The sequence below is a fragment of the Syngnathoides biaculeatus genome, chromosome 23, assembly GCF_019802595.1.
Source record: "Syngnathoides biaculeatus isolate LvHL_M chromosome 23, ASM1980259v1, whole genome shotgun sequence".
Classification (NCBI taxonomy): Eukaryota; Metazoa; Chordata; class Actinopteri; order Syngnathiformes; family Syngnathidae; genus Syngnathoides; species Syngnathoides biaculeatus.
In genome coordinates, this window is record NC_084662.1 from 17,431,552 (window position 1) to 17,453,681 (window position 22,130).

At 40.7% G+C, this 22,130-nt stretch overlaps 4 protein-coding genes across 6 annotated transcripts; all 4 read right to left on the reverse strand.

Moving 5' to 3' along the window:
- Positions 1-35: 35 nt before the first annotated feature.
- Positions 36-1,230, reverse strand: grem1a (gremlin 1a, DAN family BMP antagonist). Its single transcript, XM_061812312.1, has 2 exons — positions 1,169-1,230; positions 36-1,054 (listed from the first exon to the last, which is right to left on the reverse strand). Exon 2 carries the CDS (start codon positions 1,044-1,046, stop codon positions 513-515), a length of 534 nt encoding a protein of 177 aa, XP_061668296.1. The 5' UTR covers positions 1,047-1,054; positions 1,169-1,230; the 3' UTR covers positions 36-512.
- Positions 1,231-1,347: 117 nt separating this feature from the next.
- On the reverse strand, positions 1,348-5,229 carry LOC133496999 (neuroendocrine protein 7B2). 2 transcript variants are annotated; one of them, XM_061813136.1, is made up of 6 exons: positions 5,102-5,229; positions 3,922-4,135; positions 3,173-3,322; positions 2,966-3,078; positions 2,140-2,193; positions 1,348-1,961 (listed from the first exon to the last, which is right to left on the reverse strand). In XM_061813136.1, the coding sequence occupies exons 1-6, from the start codon at positions 5,102-5,104 to the stop codon at positions 1,845-1,847; spliced, it is 651 nt and encodes a 216-aa protein (XP_061669120.1). In that variant the 5' UTR covers positions 5,105-5,229; the 3' UTR covers positions 1,348-1,844. The 2 variants fall into 2 exon arrangements, with proteins under 2 accessions (XP_061669120.1, XP_061669121.1); XM_061813137.1 differs by lacking the exon at positions 5,102-5,229 and adding an exon at positions 4,444-4,563.
- On the reverse strand, positions 4,998-7,709 carry LOC133496998 (rho GTPase-activating protein 11A-like). Of its 2 annotated transcripts, none has more exons than XM_061813135.1 (8): positions 7,423-7,709; positions 7,245-7,341; positions 6,571-6,827; positions 5,879-6,030; positions 5,693-5,800; positions 5,438-5,611; positions 5,291-5,369; positions 4,998-5,230 (listed from the first exon to the last, which is right to left on the reverse strand). In XM_061813135.1, exons 1-8 carry the CDS (start codon positions 7,596-7,598, stop codon positions 5,104-5,106), a joined length of 1,170 nt encoding a protein of 389 aa, XP_061669119.1. In that variant the 5' UTR covers positions 7,599-7,709; the 3' UTR covers positions 4,998-5,103. The 2 variants fall into 2 exon arrangements, 1 of the variants encoding a protein (XP_061669119.1); XR_009793910.1 differs by having other exon boundaries at positions 5,172-5,230; positions 5,438-5,594.
- Positions 7,710-9,027: 1,318 nt separating this feature from the next.
- actc1a (actin alpha cardiac muscle 1a) lies at positions 9,028-16,641 on the reverse strand. The gene is made up of 10 exons (XM_061813195.1): positions 16,571-16,641; positions 12,380-12,579; positions 11,626-11,835; positions 10,796-10,948; positions 10,551-10,679; positions 10,269-10,464; positions 10,022-10,183; positions 9,686-9,877; positions 9,364-9,545; positions 9,028-9,278 (listed from the first exon to the last, which is right to left on the reverse strand). The coding sequence occupies exons 4-10, from the start codon at positions 10,922-10,924 to the stop codon at positions 9,135-9,137; spliced, it is 1,134 nt and encodes a 377-aa protein (XP_061669179.1). The 5' UTR covers positions 10,925-10,948; positions 11,626-11,835; positions 12,380-12,579; positions 16,571-16,641; the 3' UTR covers positions 9,028-9,134.
- Positions 16,642-22,130: the final 5,489 nt, after the last annotated feature.

The following is a 22,130-nucleotide window of genomic DNA, read 5'->3' on the forward strand; positions in this document are numbered from 1 at the left end:
AGACCCAAACATCACACAAGAACGCTTGAAAAACAAAATCGCCCTTTCTGTGATCAAATAGATGACTTTGTATTTTATCATTTATGTCATATGTCAACCCAGTCCACATAACTATTGTATTAATTATTTACAAAAATCAAATCATGTTTGTGTGGTATAAAAATGTTTTTTTAAATCGACTGATCGAGATAATGACTCATTTATTTTATTCACATGCTTTTACACTTTATGAGTTTAATGCAGTATTAAAAGCAATTATATTCTCATTGGCAACATCCATGTATGTTTAAAAAGTAGATCGTCTTCAGGAACGTGCACAGTCAGATCCTTAATGGGATTGTTCCGAGTCCATTCTATTTAGAAGTGGTATTAATATAAAGATGAAAATGTTTTTAGGAGCTTCCTCTGGTGTTAATAAATTTGAATTCCTGCAGCCTTGCAAAGAGTCACCAAAAAGATTTTGGAAAACGTTCTTTTCCTTCCCAGTGGAAACGGAAGGGTCCATTTGGGTTCTAAGCCGTGTTAATTGTAGTGCACCTGCACTGCTTTACGCGCTGGACCCGTTTCTTCCTGGTCCCGGGCGTCTGTCCGGGGCAGACCAGCGTGTAAGTGACCGTGCTGAAGGTTTTGGGTTTGCACGCCGAACAGGACTCAAAGGCGTTTCCGTCCTGGTAAATGTGCCGCGGGATGTAGAAGGAGTTACACTGGCCGTAACAGAACCGATTGATGATGGTTCGGCTCAGGCATCCCTCTTCGTGGATGGTCTGCTTGAGTGGTTGGGTCTTACACCAGTCCAGCCGCAAGTACCGACGCTCCGTGACGTGCAGCGCCTCCTGACTGGACTCCAGAACCTCCTCGGTGGCGGCTCCGGGCGGCATCCCCCGAGAAATGAGTCCGCTGATCGGGGGTGGCTGGCAGCGCTCCGGTTCGTTCGGGTTGGATTTGTTCGGGTACGGGAAAGCGCCTTGAAAGGTGGCGGTATGCCTCGGCGTGCTGAGCAGCAGAACCAGAACCGCGGGGAAACTCAGCAGAGAATGACTTCTCATCGTGGACGCTGAAAGGAAACCGTCACAAAAGGGAGACTTTTACGCACAGCTATTACGCACATATTACGCACTTTACAAACCGATACATCAGAATAACTGCAAAGTGGAAAATTATTATTTACCCGTCGGTTCTCTTTTCTACTGAAATTAGTCCACGCGTGTGTATCCTGTGGATGTTGTGTCCTCTGTGGAGGTTTTATGAATGACGTTCAACTTTCTGGTTCTCGTTAAGACACACCCACAAACCTGATCGCATTCTGTCTCCATTTAGATGAAAAAAATTCCATTGTTGTCAATGCAGATATTTTAATTAATCTCACAAAAATAATAACAATTGCTTGACTTTATGGTTTCATCGGGAGAAGCACACTTTTTTTTTACATGCTACAGCAAGGATTCGCATCCAGTAAAAATTGCAGTGATAAGTACACATAAGTGTTAACATTTACTGTACAAAAATTAAACATTGTGTGTTTTAATCTCTATATAGCCAGTTTCAAACTAATCTGAATAAAATTGCATTTGAAATTTTCACCTCAACATCTTTCTAGGCTTTTAACAGCTACATATTTTCAGTGGTCATATTTAATCATCTGTACTACCTTTATATCAAATTAAAAGACTGATTTATTAAAAATTTACAAGGTCTGATATCCAAGTGGAAATAGAAATTATTTCTTTCAAAGTTCTTCCCCATAATTGTCATGAACAAATAACAGTTTGGTGACATTGTTTAAAACGAATCTCAGGCATTATTTTCATATAATTCATTGGAAAAGACTGTGACCATCTTCTTCTTTAATTTGTCGCAGAGACGGTCGATGCCTCGCCCTCCTCCTCTTCGTAGAAGTTGGGAACCGATTTCTTGGCGACCACGTTGTCCAGTCTCTGTCCCCTCAAGTACGGGTTGACACTCTGCAGACAAAAAAAAAAAAAATCAACATAATGACACGAGCGCACAACATGCAGTAATGAGCTAATATTCCCAAGTCGACCGTTTTCAGTTCTTCAAAGAGTCTTGACACAGATCTGCTGTTCTGATGTGGTTAGAAATAATACAAAGTGGGGGGAAAAAAACAAAACGAGTAGCTACCCTTTTTCTTCTTTTCGGTCCTCCCTTCAGCTTTTGGTACAAACGCTCCTTGTTCTGCAAAAACATTACACAAATCAATGACTTCTTCAAACAAATGTGGCGACAAAAAAAAATCTTCAGGTCGAGCGACCACAAACGATATGTTTGTTTAGAGCTTTGACGAACTGATTCAAGTTTCTGACTGCCACCATCCTCACTTGGTTAATAAAGAGTTGGCGCTGTTTTGCAGCCAGCAAGAAACAAAAACAGCTTGTATGGAAGTTAACATGCATTTTTGACCGAGACATTGTGGGTATCATAAGTCTTAATAAATGTATAGAATTCTATAGAATTTGTACAGAACAACTTGTTCTACAGAACTTTGGCTGTGATTTTCTATAGAAATTCTACAGAACAATAGAATTTCTACAGAAATTCTACAGGACTTGGGTCCTCAAGTTCTTTCAAAATTCTTTAGAAATCTTCTGTAGAAATTTTTCTAGCAGGGTAGCATTAACACTAACATGCTAGCGCAACATGTCAAACCTGAGCCATCTGGTTTTTTTTGCATTTATTGAGCAGAGGCACAAACAAAAATGCTGCAAAAAGAACTGTACAGCAATAAAGTTAGTTAGGGAGTTTCTACATTCAAGACCACCCTCGCAAAAAATCAACTCTGAAGTAGCGAGCAAGTATTTATTGTATTGTTTTTGTATATTTCTAAAGCTACGATTGGCTGGCAACCAGTTCAGGGTGTATCGCCTCCTGCCCGATGATAGCTGGGATTGGCTCTCGCACTTTCCCCGACCCTTGTGAGGATTGCTGCAGGAAATTCACGTGTACTGACCCAGTTCATCAAAGCGGGGTACTCATTCCCGGAGCCGTAAAGGTGTCTGTGCTTTTGGAACTCCCGGCTGAAGTCGGCGGTGTCAGGGGCGTTTTCCAGACACCCATCTGCTGCTGTGAATGTGATGCAGCAGACAGACCACACAATCATCACAAAAGGTACCCCTTACCCACCCCCCAAAAATGTGCATAGAATGCTAGATTGTACCAGTCTTTCCCAGCGGACAGGGGTTTGGTGGATCCGGGTAGTTGTGATCATCGCTCAAGTCCTTGGGAACGTTGTCACCTGCCAGCTCAGCCACAATGTTGGGAATGTTCCCATAGGGACCAAGGTGCTGCAGCCCTTCATGAGCACCACCTAGTGGAAATTAAAGGTAGTGAGGTTTATGGCCTGATATCAAGTACTGGAATACAGTCGGTGCCCGATTCTAAGAGTTACAGAAGAACAGTGTTTCCCCAAATATGTGCCAAGGCATGAAAAACCTCACGGCCCGCCATCAAAAATATTGCCTGAAGTAGATGCACAGGCCAATAATGTAACTTCTGTGACAAAAATAATACACAAGTCCCAAACAGGGGCGCCGTGGTATTATCCAATTTCACTTGCACCCAAAAATATTAATGAGACCACCCACCCACTCAATCTATCTAAGTCAGTGACGTCTTGTGGCAAGCAGGACAATCAAACGGTCTCGATCAGCGGTTCTCAAACTTTTTACACAAAGTGTCAACTACTTGACTCTCCGGGTACCTTCATAATGACCAATATTTAATTACAGTGGCATAGTAAGACCAAATGTTTATCAAAAATGACAAAAGTTTTATTTCTAAACCGTACATTAAGATTATTGTGAGACAATGTAACATTCACTGTGCTTAAACACAGTAAGCACTAAATTAGTCCACATAGAAACCCAAAACTAGCCAAGTGGAGGCCCCAACAGAATCTGACATGACCTTGTATGCTTTGAGGCCCGACGATATTTGTGGCCTGGTGGGCGGGATACTCCACCCTGGGCCGAGCGATACCCAGCTGCTCCATGACGCCGTGCAGGAGTCGCTGGATGTCGGCCTCGGACACCTGGTCGGCCCCCGGGACGCTGCGGGCCGCAGCAGCGCCCGGTTGCAGACACAACAGGAGCCCGAGCACCGCTGACCACATTTCCGTCATCTGGAGGTGTTCAAAAACAAACACTGAGGATGCGAAAGATGCGTGGGACAAAAAAAAAATAATCTTCGAGCATTCATGACGGAATTTTGACGAGCGAAAATCATAATTTCATAATCAAACGCTAAAGGATGAAATTGGGTGGAATTATTCCAGTCGACCAACAAGCCATTATGGCCTGTAAATAAGAAGCCTCGTACAGCGTAGCAGAATATCACAACCCGCTTTTATTTACAGTTAGATTAGTTGCGTTAAAACGTTCACCAAATTTCATGCAACCATAAATCCCCATTAATGTAACCATTTCTTACCTTATTTTGTCAATAAAAAGACCTGGCGACCGAACAAGATGCCGGTCAAGGTACAACCTTTGCAAAGTTTGACTTCCGGCCGTCAGAATAAAACACGCGCAACGACTTGTTGGCGCAAAATGAGCCCTTATCTTTTAAAACATTTAGAAAGCTCCTCTTCGCAGTTTGTGATCAAAATTCATTTTGCTGTGTAAATAGACATCGGGTTATCATTACAAAAGTGAAAGCTGCATATTTTGAAAGAGGTTGACAGGAGTTCCGGGAGACGCTCCCGCTTTGGATAACCAGCCTCGGTTGCTTGGTAACCAACAATCCACTTTTCTGATTGGCTATTCTGCAAATATGGCTCACCAGGAGGAGACAAAAACGGAGTGTCAAATTCCATCCCTGACAAATAGTCTATTATATTTGCCTCACAGATGCAAACGTTTAACACTGAATATTTACATTCAAAAACATTGTTCCCGGACATAGCATTATTTCCATAATTTTATATTTGTATGACTCCCATTTTAAACTGAAACACTCGTACCTTGTCAAAAACTGGAAAGAAACCTGGAAGAAAGCTTTTTATTTGGTATGAATGGCACATGACCACAATTGAATAAATAGTTATGACAATTTAAATAAAATCTAAATGATCACAAAAATACATCACCATCAGGCATGCATTAAAGAAATCCGTCTACTCCAGGATGCCAGTTGTAGCTTCCCCACACCAGTGAGCGCATGTGAGGCCGCATCCTGTCCTCGGTGTACCCCAGGGAACGTCCCAAGACGCAGGTCCCTGTAATCACAGTGCACTCGGTTTATGTCCCCATTGAAAGTTTAGCTGCTCATTACCTACCCGTATATCATATTAGAAGACCATTTGCCAGAAAGATCCAAGGCATCCAAAATGGCAGCTCCAGGTGATGAATTTTGGTCTACACAAGCAGTTACAAGCTTAAGTCTGAACAAGAGACAGCAAATTTGTTTTCTTTTATGTTTATACCTTCAGACGCCATACAAGCCCTAAAAAAGACAATATCCGGGAAAGCCTTCAGACCCAGGCTCCTCCTGAGAGTTGGTCGTTTCCTCACGTTGGACTCCTGGTTTTGCTGACGGACTTGCCGCCTGACCTTTGACTTCCTTTGAATCCACGGCACAGTCTTTACAGACCACAAAACTGTATGAATTTAAAGCAAACTGAGAAAGTAAAGCCCGCACGCGGCAATTGTTTCGGATATTCAGTCAATCTTGTGTCAACCTTTCAAATTGTGCCTCTTTTGAGTTTCTTTGTTTGAATGTGCATCCTTCAGAAGATGGAAGTTCATCAGGACTTCCATGCCATCCATAACAGCTTTTGGAATCACTCCTGATGAACATAGATCATGACAAGTTGAATACATTTTAAAATCCCTTCAGATACAAGTAATAACCAGATGGGATTTACCAAACAATTGTGGTTTTTCGATGAAAGTGCGCAACACAAGGATTCTGAGTTCAAAGCGTCGTTCAGACATCTCTTCCTTGTTAGGAGGTGGGAGGAGACATGGAGCAAAGACTGTAGCCAGGTTAGTGCTGGTCATCAAGTTTTCTTCACATCTGGCAATTTTAAACCATGCATTAGAACATTAAAAAAAAAGGGTTATGATGTAGAAATTAGGTGCATTATTCTGCCAATGATCCCCATCTGCTGTACATAACCCTAAATGACTAGAAAGGTAAGTTCAAAAACTGTTACACTTGGCTGTCCTTATTGTGCATGGCACAAGTCTTTTCCTTTCGGCTTGTCCCGTTAGGGGTCGCCACACAGTGTCATCTGTTTCCATTTAAGCTTATCTCGTGCATCCTCCTCTCTAACACCCACTGTCCTCATGTCTTCTCTCACAACATCCATCAACCTTTTTTTTTTTTCAGTCTTCATCTCACTCTTTTGCCTGGCAGCTCCTTCCTCAGCACCCTTCTACCGATATACTCACACTCTCGGCTCTGAACATGTACAACCCATCGATGTCGGCTCTCTCTAACCTCATCTCCGAAACATCCAACTTTGGCATTATCCCCAGTGGGATGCAAAAAGGTCTCCAAAATATTCACAAGCTCTAAAATCTCTCATTGCTTATGATAAGTGTTGTCTCAAACCTTTGGGTCACTTTGGAAAGGAAGTCAAACAAATAATGCAGACAGGAGGCATTTCTGGCAGGCAGCAAGCAAGACAGCATCTGGAGGGCCAAGGTTCTGTCCTGCAGGGAGTCAAGCGACTGGGCCTTCAGCATGGTAGTGTGGATCTCTGCCGGAATCAGAGGCTCCGGAAGCTCCCTGCAGAACTGTTTGATGAGGGTGGCCACATCGTAGGCAAAGGCTGTGGCTAAACAGGCCTCTCCACGATTTAGCTTGGCCTGGAATAACGATCAGGAATTGTTAAGTTCAATGCTTGGCGGAAACAACTAGATCACTGATCCCAAGGCAGTGTGCAATAGTTGCAATACATTGTTCCAGCCATCTTAAATAGACAATGATTAAACGCTTCTCTTGATGGCCAAAGGTACATAGTGTTTCTTCCTCTTGCTAGTCATACAAGAATAATTTCAGTTCACACTCTTACATTTGCTCAGCTTCGAGAACCTAAAATTCACCCGAAATTGTAAATTTCTCCAGAAACTGAAAAACTCCAACTTTTTGTGAGTAGTGTATCCTTTCTATAAAAACTTTTTGGAGTTTGGGTGACATTTTAGTGCAAAATGTGTGCTCGGGCTAAATAAAAGCCTGGGAAACGTTGCAATAGATGTGACTGTTTCAACTGTAAGGACACCTACCCTGAGGGCCTTAATGCGAGGGAGAGAGCCTGGTTTTCGGAACAGGCCAACCGTCCCAGCGCGCTCCAGAAGAAATGAACAAGTGTCTACGACAAAGCTGAGACACCAAAAATTCATTCAAAGACAAATCCAATTTGTATTTAGTTAACACAACCATCCCAGCCCCCCCTCCACTCACCCAGGAACCAGGCCAAATTCCGGAATGAAACTCCTTGACAGATTCTCCAGAGGCACGCCAAAAATCTTTGCACCCCCGATGAAGACTCTCTCTGTTTTCCTCTCAATACTTTTCACATTTATTCCATGCATGACTTGAAGGTGAAAGCGAATCACGCCACTGTCAGTAACCTTCATGTTTGAAATAACAGCAGAGGGTATTTAAAATTTTGATGTTTCACAAAACTCTTCCCAAGCACACGATGCCCACTTGGTTAAAAACACAAGTGAGTCAAGGAGGTGGGCCTCATTGGGATCATTTATATCACCTGAGGGTTGTGGCACAAAGCTGTTAAGGAAGTGATGTTGCATTCTAGGCTGCAGGGAATTCTGAAAAGCTCCTGCCAAATGCCACAGTTTGACCATTCAACCTTCCAGTCCAACAAAAATCCATAAGCTAATATTGGCTTTGAATAATTTAACTATCAGCAGTCTTTATTGAGGTCACCAGTCATTTTTTTTTGGTTAGCATTGTGAGTTTGCATCTTGAGCTTGGATCATGCCTTGTTTCCCAACTGTATTGAATGCAACATAAGGCAAATTTCTTCCATTTTTGAGTAGGGTTTTCAGGTAGACTGTAAATGTCTTTTGAACAAAGGGAAGTTAATGCAGCTACAAAGTCATAAATCCAAAACATGACACGAATAAAGACAACAGAGTACTCAAAATATACACTACTCACAGGAATGTAGGAATGTTCAGCTTTCAGGTGACATTTCAAGATGAACCCATTATGCTTTACAGCCTTCACGCGTTAAATTCATTTGGAACTCTCTATTCTCTAAAAAAAAAAAGAAATGAAAGGCAAAATCCACAAGATGATTTTGGCCCATTAAAACATTCGATGCCTTTTTGTTAGCTTAGGCGACTTACAATGGCAACACACTGTTGAGTCAATTGTTCAGTGTCGTTTTGTTCTGAACATTGGACATGGTCAGATGAAGTTAGCCTGTAAAGGTTATAATGCAGTTTGGGTACATCCTGCCATTTTGTGAGTAGTCTACTGTACTCTATGCTGTAGAGAACTTGAACGCTTAAACATGCAAGCTTATCTTAGCATTAATGCTAGGTTAAAGAAGAAACTGCAAACCTTTCTTTATCAGAGGTTAAATGCCTCTGAATTCAAAGTGTGTGTTTTAATGTACTTTTAATTTATGTATCCAGTACAAGTAGTTAGCATGCCTGCCTCACAGTATAGAGAGATTCTAGGTTAAAATCTCAGCTGAGGCTTTGCTGTTGGAAGTTTGCATGTTTCCTGGCACTCTCAGGGTTTCTCTGGCTTCCTCCAACCATGTATGTTAGGTTAACTGAAGAGCCTTTTTTGGCCATAGGTGTGAATTTGATTGTGAAAGGTTGTTTGTTTTTACAATATGTATCCTGCAATTGGCTGATGACCTGTAGAGAGTATTTCCTTCCTTTTGCGCAGTCACCTGAGTTTAGTTCAGTTTACCCTTGACCCTAATGAGTACATCCTGTGTCGGAAAGGTGTGGATGTAGTCTATCTTATTCAGCCTCATACTCACTGCGTATTATTAATAAAACACACCAGAGTACTGTTAAAGCAGCTCTTTTTATTACAACGGTACATGTATATACAGCATAAGGCACAGTAGAAATACAGACAGGGGGAGGAAAGTTGCAGTTTGATGGGGTGTTTTGGCACTGGTTGGAGATTTAGAAGCACTTCCTGTGAACAATGGAGGGGCCCGCCTCATCGTACTCCTGCTTGCTGATCCACATCTGCTGGAAGGTGGACAGAGAGGCCAAGATGGAGCCACCGATCCAGACTGAGTATTTCCTCTCGGGAGGTGCGATGATCTAAAGGTGAAGCAGAGTTGGGTAAGATAGTCATCAACCAAATGATTCTTAATTTATTCCAAATTAATCAGTTAGTGTTGCTCACCTTGATTTTCATGGTGCTGGGGGCCAGGGCTGTGATCTCTTTCTGCATACGGTCAGCAATACCAGGGTACATGGTAGTACCACCGGACAGGACATTGTTGGCGTACAGATCCTTACGGATATCAATGTCGCACTTCATGATGCTGTTGTATGCCGTTTCATGGATACCAGCAGACTCCATACCTATGCAGGACATTATTATTACTCTCTAAAAAAAAACCTCATACTGGTAAATGCTATATTATTACTGTTTACATCTAAGTTTGTTGGTCTCGAGGCAGAAACTGACAATGGTGAGTTTTTGTTAAAGGATCACATCTCACCAATAAAGGAAGGTTGGAAGAGGGTCTCGGGGCAGCGGAAACGCTCGTTTCCGATGGTGATGACCTGACCGTCGGGCAGCTCGTAGCTCTTCTCCAAAGAGGAGGAGGAGGCGGCAGTGGCCATCTCGTTCTCAAAGTCCAGGGCGACGTAGCACAGCTTCTCCTTGATGTCACGCACAATCTCACGCTCAGCTGAGGAAGAAAAGGTTCACATTTGTCAATTTAGTTGTTGAAATAAGGAGCCATTGAGGATTCCAGGTGTGTTTGTGTTAGACTTTTGATGTTTCACAATACAGCATTAACAATTTCATGAGGTATTTTTCTGAATGTCATTACCAGTTGTGACGAAGGAGTAGCCACGCTCGGTAAGGATTTTCATCAGGTAGTCAGTCAGGTCCCGACCGGCCAGATCCAGACGCATGATGGCGTGGGGAAGAGCGTAACCCTCATAGATGGGCACATTGTGGGTCACACCATCTCCAGAGTCAAGCACAATACCTGTTCACGAGACACCACCAATTGTTAGACCACATCTCACAACCAAATTAACACATTGCGGTAGGGATTGTTCAGAGAAACTCACCGGTGGTACGACCGGAGGCGTACAGGGACAAGACGGCCTGGATGGCCACATACATGGCAGGGACGTTGAAGGTCTCAAACATGATCTGGGTCATCTTCTCCCTGTTGGCCTTGGGGTTGAGGGGCGCCTCAGTCAGTAGGGTGGGGTGCTCCTCTGGGGCCACACGGAGCTCATTGTAGAAGGTGTGGTGCCAGATCTGATGAATTAAGAGTTTGTCAGCAACACGTGATTTAGAATGATGGCGGTGCTATGTAACATTGCAATCATACCACCGATTCTTACCTTCTCCATGTCGTCCCAGTTGGTAATAATGCCGTGCTCGATGGGGTACTTCAGGGTCAGGATACCCCTCTTGCTCTGGGCCTCATCTCCTACATAACTGTCCTTCTGACCCATACCCACCATCACACCCTGAGGAGAAAACATCATATCTCAGAATATCAGGAAGATTGGTACAGATCGCTAATAAGAAGCCTTTCATTCCGCATGAATTGTTGCTGAGTTTATGGTAATGCGAGTTAGCTAACCTGGTGACGGGGGCGGCCAACAATGGATGGGAAGACAGCACGTGGGGCATCATCACCGGCAAACCCAGCCTTGACCAGGCCAGAACCGTTGTCGCACACGAGGGCGGTGGTCTCGTCGTCGTCACACATTATGTTAGGTTCTTGATTGGCCTTCTGTAATAGAGAAGGACATTTTTAATTGTAGGTTAGTTTTTTACTTTGCACACTTTAATAGAGTTTCACTCATTTCACAGTGATGCTGAACCACTGCTGCACTACATTGAGCTCCAAGGCTCTCTTAAGTACAGTCATCTCTCTGTATCTTGCCAAAATGGGAAACGGCTTCACCCCCTCCTCATGGCTCTATTTTTAGTCACGGGACCCTTCACTCCCCCCAGTCTTCCATGCGTATCTCTTTATTAAACAACAGCCACTTAACAGCTGAGGTGTTGCATTCTTTGACAAGTGGCAGCGAGGGCCTGGGTCTTTCCTCAGCTGTTGTCATTCCACCATTTAGAGCCACTTTAGCCGTTGGAGTTTGAGGGAGTTGAAGACATTTTCCAACTGGGAAATTAGAATCCAACCCATCATTTATAAACTTGTGCATAAACATTGTTGATGCAGTTTTCAGTTCACAACTTCACAGCATCCTTCCCCTTTGCCCTAAAGTTCACGCTGAAGCATCTCCAAAAGAAAAACAAATTGTCTTCATACACAGAATAATAAAACCTGTACCCTATCTCCTGTGAAATGAACCCAGTTTAAAATGCATCCATGCTATTGCAGTACTACGTCTCGGAACCACCATTAAAAAGACAAACAGAAAGTCACAACACCAAAAGCAGACTCACCGAGAGTTTGATGCAAGACTGGAGTTTCCACTGGGACGAAGGACCAGGGTGTGAGGGGATCCTTAAATATTCGCCAACAAGCTTGGGCTGGGGAGGGGGAGGGTGGGCGTACTCGGGCGTTCACAGAAGTCCAAATATGTGCTTCTCCGAAAGATGAGGGAGTTAAGTGGATCTTATGTTGAGGATGCCACCAAAATGCGGGCATGTTGCCTTAGAATGACATGGGAATATTAGGTCCACATTTAACGAATTAAAGAATAAAAATTATGCAATATTGTTATATATTGATTTTATGTGATGTTTTGTATATTGTGATTCATAAGTGTGGGGGGAAAAAGCCATTCTTATCAAACCACAGGTAATGATTTTGATGCTATTTTGATAAAATTATGTCATGCTCTACCTTTCAGAAATTATTTAAAAGTTGGACTTTCATGTTTGGTGCAATATTATTGTCTTCACACAGCATTTATTTTATTTTATTTTTTTAATGCTCCAATACTTTCAACTGGGCTCACCCCAGTGCAGACTGCTTAAGATGTGTTAATATGACCGAGGTCTCGCACAACGCTAGCGAAGTAAGTGATCGAAGGAGGTGACAGTAACATGAGCTCCCATCTGAGTAACGGCCTAGGAGGCGTCTGAGGGGGCTCGCCAACGTCACGACCTGTGTAAAGTTTGGGAGGACGCCACCCAGAAAGCTGAGACGCAATATTGCATGAGCGGGAGGAGGCGGGGTGGGCGGGAAGCAGACCTCCAGCAGACGACAGATTCCCTGGGATGTCCTGTGCAGCAGGCCTCCCTTCACCATTCTGATTGGCTCCCTTGTCTCCTTTTAGGGGAATGGAGTGTAACAGGTGCCGGCGGCTGCATCCCCCCCAACGGGCTGCCTGGAGGTCATCAAGCCCCCAGACTCCTTATACGTCAAGTTCCAATGCCGGTGCCATAGCTGGCCTGTGAGGGTAATAAGAATTTAAATACCTCCCGCGCCATCAACCATTTTATTTGTAGACATGCGTAATGTACTTCCAGGAGTGACGTTCCAAGCCTTGTTGTTTACTTCTATTCTGAGCTTTTAAGTGTATTTGATAGTCTGATCCCTTCGCTTATGAGTATTTTGTGCAATCGGCCAGGTAGAAATTCACCTAAAAAAGTTTGAAGTAGTGCGACTAAACATTGATGAAAAATGTGGGAAAATACAACCATTTATTTAGAGCTGATAGTTTATGTGAAAGATACCTCGATAGCAAACATGATATGATGTTCTTTGAATTGTTCACCACATCGGGCTAATCAAAGCAAGGGAATTTGGATTTGGCTCTGCCACAAATGGATTACTCGTGATCCCATCTAAACTCGCTGTTGCCATATTGTCATTCTATATTTACCTTCTTACAGCAGCAGTCGCTAAAATATGTTGACAGCCAAGGATTGATTTGCCCATTGATGATTAATGCCATGATACAATGTATTCATGGTTCTACTTTATTTGCTCATTAATGCTTGGTCGTTTACTTTAAATTACATTTTTGCTGGATGAGCATAGAAGCATCACAATTGATTAAAACTGTATTTCCCAACCTTTATTGAGCCAAAGCATCCATTTTACAGATGAAAAACCTCCCGGCACCTCACTACTGAAATAATGACTACCACAATTTCAGGCCTATAAGCCGCGACTTTTTTCACACACTTCCAACCGTGCGGTTTATGCGTTTGATCCGGCTAATTTGTGCATTTCAAGGGGGCACTCGAGTGGAAAAGGTAAGAGTGAGACCGGTGGAATATATGTGCCGTGGAAGTGAATTTTACAGGTCCGGACCTGTTAGCGCTGCGCTAGCATGTTGCTGCCGTGTCTCAGTGATTTTTACCGGTATCTTTTTTTTTTAAACCGGCCCTGTTAGCGCGGCGCTAGCATTAACGCGGTGGTGCTAGCGTTAAACTCTGTGTGTACCATCTTTGTAAATATCTCGTGTTTCAACGTGAGTTTCAATGTGGGCACTTTCAGCTTTTACACAGCTGCAGTGTATGTATTTACCAAATGGTATTTCCTTTACAAATGCACTGGGTGAAGCTTATAACAAGGTACTCTCTGTAGGGCGGGAATTACAGCATTTTGTATTTGTTACCCCACTAATTGACTTACTCTGTACCTATTTCATCGAACACAAAGCAGATATACAGTACTTGCAGGAAATCATGACTTATGTTGTCGATTCACAGCTTTATTGTACCTTCCACCATCAAATTGAATATCATTTCATTGTTCCACCTGTCAATATACATAACTGACATAGATAGACCAACAGAGAGCCCGTTCATGCCAATCAGGCACTTTTTGCAGACACCAACTTGTGTCTTTATCACTGTTTCTTTATCTGGATCAAGCAGACGGATCTCAAACGGGTTGGGATTTTGAGGCACGTTTCGTCCTTAAAAGGAAACGTAGGAAGCAAACCGTTTGTCTTGACAGCTGAACCCTCTACACGAGCCCCCACCTCTCCGACACACACGCACACACACACTTCAACAGCTGTTAGAAACAACTGGGTTTTTTTTCATAATAGCTGGGTCTATCCCCTACTTTGACAGCAATTTACACTCCATAACTTGTAGACGAGACCGTTGTGTCATTTCAATCCATCCATCCATCACATTTCAGTGCATTAAACCTCCCATTAAAAGAAGAACTGGTCCACGCGGTTTCAATTTCCAGCCAAAACTACCAGTAAATCTCCGGTAGTTTTATTCGCATCATCTCAAACTGCGTCGGCGTGTGTTTTTAGCAAGACGCGATGAGTGATACCCAAATATTGTCATGACAGAGGTGCCTATTTCAGCAGCAGCAGGCACTGACAATGAGCGATGGCATTTTGCATTATCGAGCTGGACGCTAACATGCATCACTGCGCTGTAATGTGAAGCAGGCCTGCTGTAAACAGCTGTGCCTGTCATGTTAAGTGCAAAATGAAAAAAATCAACATCCATAATAATTGATCATTTGTAACAATATATTTAGTGTGTCACTATACATGGCAAGGGCAAACCAGGCATCCCCTAAGCAGCTTTCCTCGTTCAGTATCTCTGCACACCGAGTGTGTGTTTTACTGAGTGCTAAGGCCTGTGTGCTGCAGACGCCGCGCAGCGCTTGCCAGCAGTTTGTCAGATAATGTCAGCGCTATAAATATATGAGGTGCTTTGGAAGTTTCCATGTCAGTGATCCATTGTCCCGGCGCTGTGAGGACACCCGCAGGTGTGTGTGTATGTGTGAATATCACAGCATGGGTGGTGTGAAACTTGGATAAATAAAGCTCTAACGAGAAAGATAAATGACACCGGCGCAATAGATGTAAAGTAGAGTGCGGATAATTCATGCCGGACACTTGGCTGACAGTTTAATGTGGAATGTATTGCAGTTGAAATAAAATCCAAGTTATTGTTTGTTTTTTTTCTACAGGATTTGTCTCATTTTATTGCTCTGAAGTTATCCATACCGTTCATAAACTCGGGAAAATATTTGCATGCTATCTGCCGATTAGAAGTGATTACACCTAGCATTATAAGACAATATATTATATATTGTCCTCAATTCTTAACTTCATTTTGGCCATTCAAAATACCAGCGGCAGTCGTCATTTTCACTCATTTGGGAGCCGTTACCAAAATTATGTTGGGGATCAACAATATATCCCAGGCCAGTCTTCATCAGGTTGATATTTAATTTATACATTTTTAAGACTCCTGTGTTCTTCACCTTCAATATTATATCACTTCACAATATATTTTAGTATGCTGGGTTCAAGGGAGGAACACAAATTTCATTTAATGTAAAGTACTGTCTACCAAATCCTGCTCGAATGGATATCTCTATAATTACATTTGTCTCTTATTTATGTTTTATTTTTTTCTTAGTACTAATATTATCCCATCCCATCCTATCATTCTGGTGCCTTTAATTAGAATATTGTGAAAAATGTTTTTTATTTTGGTAGTTCACTTTAACAACTGTAGCAGATATATTGAAAATATTTACCAGAAGAGTGGTTCTCAAAGTGTGATATGTTAAAATAACAAAACACTGAATTAAATGAATGGAATTAAAACTGTTCATAATGGATTAAATATGTTTTCAATACAGTCCAGTACATTTGCTAAGTAGAGTTCATTTGTATTAAACTTGTATATGTCGTACATTTTGATCGCCTTATTATGACAGTTATTTATGAAGTACTGTTTTTTAACATACATTTATTGTAAGCGCATTGTTGATGGTCAAACAGTGCATATCATGATAGTGGCTTACAATAATATTAAATATACTTTCTAGGTAGAAACTCGCTACCTCGTTAAGGCGTATTATCCTAGTGTATTTGGGGTGGTCATAAGGGTAGTACTTAGAGAGATAAGTATTTTTTATTTTATATTTTTGGGGAGGTACTTGGTGTAAAATAAATAAATAAATAAATAAAGGAGAGACCGAGAGAGAGAGAGAGAGAGAAAGAACTTCTGCACTAGAGTGACGATTTAATCATTTTATCGTTTACAGTTTTGATGGTCATGCCATACTGCTAAACATAAGAAACAGTAAACGTGACTTCTGAAAATTATTTCCCCGCGTATTTAATAACTTTAAAATATAGGAGTTTCGTCTTTTTTAATTGAACCACTGACATAAATTGACCTTTTCTGATAGTCTAACTATTTGAGCTGCACCTGTACGTAATATTTGCACAATATTCTATAATGGAACTTTACCAAAGTGAAACATATTGTTGGAATTTTATATTTCTAAATCATCATCAACTTAAGTTAGCAATGTTGACTCCAATTTGTGACCTTACCCAACGGCCACTCATCCAACAATACGCGCGCTCGTTCTGCAATAGGAAGGTATCAGGAAGCCGGCATTTGCACACGCGAGTGGATTTATTCCTTCAACACACACCTGGGTCTCGGGTCCCTCTCATTCCAACCCTGTACGACTCTGTAGCCACCAGCCGACGTACCCTACCTCCGAGTTTCCCAGAACAATTTTTATAGTACAATCTACTGATTCACTATTGGTTCTGTGTCTCCTGCAGGTATCCTTGGCGCTCTCTCATTGGTCTCCTTTGGTCCGCCGGATGTTGGCCCGACTCCTCCCCTGCAGACTCGCGTGCTGGCTCTTCCTGGTGGTGGTTTCCTGACCGTAGTTTTTCCACCAACTGCCTCCGAGTCCTCCCGTCTCCGCATCCTCCTTGCAGTTAGCACCGTCTGTTCTAAAACATTCCATTCTTGCACATTCTTGCACCACATACCCTGTTTCCTTCCACCAGTCACACGCTCAGCACTTTACAGTCTCACACTTTCATACACAGGATGCAGCAACATCTAATGAACTACTTATGAATGATGACGCATGGCTGCTGAATGTATTTGATGTCCAATAAATTCAACCTCAAACTGACGAATCTACGAATCCGTAGAAGAAAATTGTGTCGGGGTGAAACCTGCTTTTTTTTTTTTTTTTTTCGCCCGCATTGGGTTACATTTTTTTTTTTTCCTTTATTGAACATTAAACAGAACAATACAATTCAACGCAGAAGACAATTTGCCAGGGGGGTCAAAAAGAAGATTACATTCTACAAAAAAACATGAAATAAACTACACAAATTTACCGTTTTAATGGCTTTAGCGTTCATAGAATTCTTAATGGTATGAATATACTGTCTAGTTTCATTTTGAAAGAAAATAAAACAAGGATTTTTATTTATACACCTACATTTATGAATATGAAATTTAGCTAGTAAAATTATAAGATTAATCATATAATAGTGTCTGTTTTTAGACGAGGTAAAAGACGTGAAACCAAACAGTATATTTTCAAAACAAAGAGTAAAACTGTTGTCAATAAAAGTAGAAATAAAAATACAAACATCTTTCCAGAAATTATTGGAGACAGGGCAAGACCAAAATAAGTGAAAATTATCTTCAGGGCAGTTTGAACAGAAAGAGCAATCAGTATCAATTTGTTTTTTAAAACGCTGTAAAATAAATATTTTGGAAGGATAAATTTGATGAATTAACTTAAAAGATACTTCTTTTATTTTGTTGTTAATCATATATCTAGTTGGTAAGATCCAGATTCTTTTCCAGTCAAGATTATGTAATAATTGATTCCAATAAGATGTTATGTGAGGAAGAGACACTATGTCCCTTTGAAATAAAGTACGTATGGAACGATTGTTTTTACGTGTTCTCGAGAAACAAATCCTGCCTACTTCGCTTTTAGATGGATCAAGATGCAAAGGAGCTGGTATTTGGTCCGCTGGGCTTCTAAATAGCAAAGAGACACCAGCAGGAATTGCATTAATGATTATCTTAAATTCGTCAGTAGGGATTAACACATTGTGTTTTGATATAAATTCTTCATAAGTAAACAGCAAGCCATCGGAATCAAACAGCTGGTGAACCAGTAGTATATTATGAGAAAACCAGGCAGGGTAAAATAAGGATTTGTTTCTGTATGTTATGTCTTTGTTATTCCATATGTAATATCTGTGCGGAGAGAAGTTATGTTTATATAATAAAGACCATGAGAGAAGCATCTGTTTGTGAAAGTTTGATAATTTCAATGGGATTTTTTCAATCTTGTAATTGCACAGTAAAAGAAAATGTAGGCCACCTACTTTTGAGAAGACAAAATTTGGTATGAAATTCCAAATTGAGGAGGGGTCTTTAATGAAGTGCTTCAGCCAATTAATTTTAAAAGTATTATTTAATGTTTGAAAGTCTAAAAAATTTAGGCCTCCTTTGTCATGAGTATTCATTACAACCAATTTCTTAATATAGTGAGTTTTATTTTTCCATACGAAGTTAAAGAGCATTTTGTCGATATTTTTTAGAATGTTTTTATTAACACCAAGCGATGAGGCAGCATAGGTGAGCCGGGATATACCTTCAGCTTTAGTTAATAAAATTCTGCCCCTCAAAGATAAATCCCTTTGCAGCCACTGATTAAGTTTTTTCTGAGTTTTGTCGATAACAGGATTAAAGTTTAAATCACATCTAGTTTCCATATCTTTATTTATAAATATGCCTAAATATGTGACACAGTCTTTTACAGGTATATTACAGATTGAAGAGATATTACAAGTCTTGAGGGCAAGTAGTTCACATTTTTTAATATTTAAGCAGAGCCCAGAGGCAAGAGAAAAAGTGTTAACCACATCAATAGCAAGAGGAATCTGACATCTATTTTTTAAGAAAAGTGTAGTATCATCGGCCAACTGACTTATGAAAATTTCTTTGTCTTCTATTAGAATACCTTTCAATGGGCTGAGCTTAATAGAGTCGGTGAGAAGCTGTGTACAAAGAAGAAAGAGATAGGGTGATATTGGACATCCTTGTCTTACTCCACGTCTAAGAGGAAATCGGGGGGAAGTGCCAGCATGCAGTTTAATAGATGAGTTTCCATTTTTGTACATTGTTCGGACAGCACTTTTGAAAAGTGGGCCAAAATTAAACTTGTCTAGTGCATGGAATATAAAGTTATGTTCAATTGTATCGAAAGCCTTATAGAAATCTAAGAAAAGGATGAAACTTTCGTCTGGACATAGATCTGCATAGTCAATTAAATCAAGAACTAATCTTATATTGTTGGAAATGTGTCTATTTCTCATAAAACCAGATTGAGTCTCATCAATTATATAATCTAAAACAAATTTCATTCTTTTGGCAAATATTGAGGCAAAAATTTTGTAGTCATTATTTAGTAATGATATTGGGCGCCAATTATCAATAAGAAGTAAATCTTTTTTGGGTTTGGGTGTTAAAGTTATAAGGCCTTGAGTTAAAGTTGGAGGGAGGGATTCATTATGAATACATTCTGAGAAGAGAGCGAGGAGGAAGGGAGCTAACTGCTTAGAAAAAGCTTTGTAAAATTCGGAAGTAATGCCATCTGTACCTGGGGATTTATTTAATTTAAGATGATCTATTGCTGAGATAATTTCTTGTATTATTAGTGGTTGGTCACAGGACTCTTTCAGGCCGAGATCAATTGACTTAGTGTTTGTGAGAGATACCATAAAGTGGCTGGTGAGGTCTTCACAGTATTTAGAATCATAGAGTTTGGTATAAAAATCAGAGCAGTATTTAGCTATCTTTTTGGGATCGTCTGTGATGTTTCCGTCAATGTTTAGTTTTTGTATAGTATTAAGTTTGCCATGAGATTTTTCAAGCCGGAAAAAATAGGCAGTATTCTGTTCTCCTTCCTCCATCCACCTCCTTCTACTTCTAATAAAAGCCCCCTCAGCTTTCATCCTATATAAATCATCTAAATTAAGTTGTAACTGTATTAAGAGATGAGATTCACTTTCAGATAAGTTAGCTCTGTTTTTTTGTGTCAAAGCCGTTATTTCTGAGATAATGTTTTCTTCTTCAGCTTTTTTTGCTTTAACAACTGAACTACTGTATGTCCTCAAAAATTTTGATAGTTCGAATTTTAAAAGTTCCCAATTAGTGCAAAACTTATTTTCAAGTAAGGCTTTTTGCCAGTAATGATCAATTAAAGATCGGATGGTCTTAGAAGCAGCTTCATGTTTAAGAATAGAGCTGTTTAATTTCCAGTAAGAATTCCTACGACAGGTACGAGGGTTTAGAAGGATTTGTATTGATATTGCTTTATGGTCAGTAAGAGGAGTTGGAATAATATTGACAGTAATGACATTTTTGTCAAATCCATTGGAAATCAGCCAAAAATCTATTCTTGACAAACTAGTGTTAGTTTTATTATTCCAAGTATATAAGGACATTCCAGGATTTTTTTCTCTCCATATGTCAATCAAATCAAATTTATGCATGAACTGTATTAGAGTAGATGCTAATGAGGGATTAGAGCGCGGAGGCCACCTATCTTTGAGACCGTTAAGAGCAATGTTAAAATCACCGCCCATTATTATCTTTGCGCTTGGATATTTAGAGAGCCAATATAGGAAACGAGATTCTAAAACTCCGAATAGGGTATCATTTTCACTTTTTGAATTGTATCCATATATGTTAACTAAGAAAATTATGGTATCATTGGTATTAATAATTATAATAAGAAAGTGACCTTTAGTATCAGCTTCACTGTGCAAGATTTTCCCATTGAAGGAATTATTTAAAACAGCTGTACCTGCTGCTCTTTCTGAACAATGAGATAACCAGATGTCATTGCCCCATTGGGCCTTCCAAAAAGTTGTATCGTTCTTAAGCGAGTGTGTCTCCTGAAAGAAAGCGAAATCAGTTTTTTGTTGTTTTGCAAATAAAAATAAAGCTTTTCTTTTAACGTTTTGTCTTAACCCCCTGACATTAAGAGAAACAACAGTGAAAGACAATGTAACAAAAAAAATATACTAAGAACAAGAACTATAGAAAGATAGTTTCAAGTAACGAAGAAAAAAAAAAATCTCTATCCCTGAGAATTTAAAAATGTACCTATTAACATATAAACCAGTGTTAAACATACCATCAATGAGGTAGAACATATAGAAGTTTAGCAACACTTAAACTTTTAATCCAGAAAAGGACAAGAAGTTAAGTGGGAAGAGATAAAGGTCCAAAATTGTCCTTTGAATTTTAACGCTCCTCCCTTAAAACTTTAGCCATACTTGTGATAACGAGCCCTTGTATTGTCTGTTGTCTTCAGTGTTTTACAACCTGTAAAGGCACTTCTGTTCCTCCTCATTCTTCTTCAATTTTCTTTGTCGATCATCCTGAGTGAAGTTGCGTTGAGTTCAGCGACCTTTTAACTGTGAGTGGATCCACCACTGGATGGGGTATTAGCCTGCAAACCATCACTATTCTCTGGGCGTGTTTCTTTTCCATCGATGATAACACGGGTGCCTGCAAAGTGAGCCTTTTTCCCATTTTTCCTTGCCGCTTCAATCATTGGCCACAGCTTGTTGCGTATTGCCTTGTCTTCAGCTGTTAGATCTTCAGTAAATCTCAGCTTGTGGTTTTTGAGGTATTCGCTCTTTTTTGCCACTCTCCACAGAAGATCTCTTGTGGATCTGTTTGTGAAGCGGATGATGGTGGTTCTTGGCTGGTTTTGGGAACTCTGGTATTTCCCTAGGCGATGTGTAATGTCAATATTATCTGTAATTTTCTGCTGAGAACCAGGCAACATCGAACAGCAAATGTTGATAACTTTGGCCTTGATGTCTTCTGGGTTGTCTTCAGGGATGCCGTGAAGTCTGAGGTTCCATCTGCGAGTATAACGTTCTGCTTCATTGACCTTTTGCTGCAAGTCTGCAATCTGTTGTTCATATTTTACGCTAGCAGCCTGGACTTCCTTCATGTTAGATTTAAGAGATTCAACTTCAGCAAAATCAACTGATTTTTTAAGGGCATCAATGCTCATCGCATTCTTAGTAATCATGCCTTCCAAGTTGTCGGCGCGCACATTGATTGCAGTGAGGATGCTAGCTTGTAGATCAGCTAAAGACATCTCTGCCTTTTGTTTTTTCTCTCTTGGTTTGACTGGA

Coding starts and splice junctions, on each gene's coding strand:
- LOC133496999 (XM_061813136.1), bottom strand. Junction 2,194..2,965: donor ACCCCGCTTTGATGAACTGG/GTCAGTACACGT, acceptor ATGTTTTTGCAG/AACAAGGAGCGTTTGTACCA. Junction 1,962..2,139: donor GACCGAAAAGAAGAAAAAGG/GTAGCTACTCGT, acceptor TTTTGTCTGCAG/AGTGTCAACCCGTACTTGAG.
- grem1a (XM_061812312.1), bottom strand. CDS start 1,046: ATGAGAAGTCATTCTCTGCTGAGTTTCCCCGCGGTTCTGGTTCTGCTG.
- actc1a (XM_061813195.1), bottom strand. CDS start 10,924: ATGTGTGACGACGACGAGACCACCGCCCTCGTGTGCGACAACGGTTCT. Junction 10,680..10,795: donor TTGGCCGCCCCCGTCACCAG/GTTAGCTAACTC, acceptor TTTTCTCCTCAG/GGTGTGATGGTGGGTATGGG. Junction 10,465..10,550: donor ACTGGGACGACATGGAGAAG/GTAAGAATCGGT, acceptor TTAATTCATCAG/ATCTGGCACCACACCTTCTA.
- LOC133496998 (XM_061813135.1), bottom strand. CDS start 7,598: ATGAAGGTTACTGACAGTGGCGTGATTCGCTTTCACCTTCAAGTCATG. Junction 6,031..6,570: donor CTTTCCAAAGTGACCCAAAG/GTTTGAGACAAC, acceptor TAAAATTGCCAG/ATGTGAAGAAAACTTGATGA. Junction 5,801..5,878: donor CGAAAAACCACAATTGTTTG/GTAAATCCCATC, acceptor TATGTTCATCAG/GAGTGATTCCAAAAGCTGTT.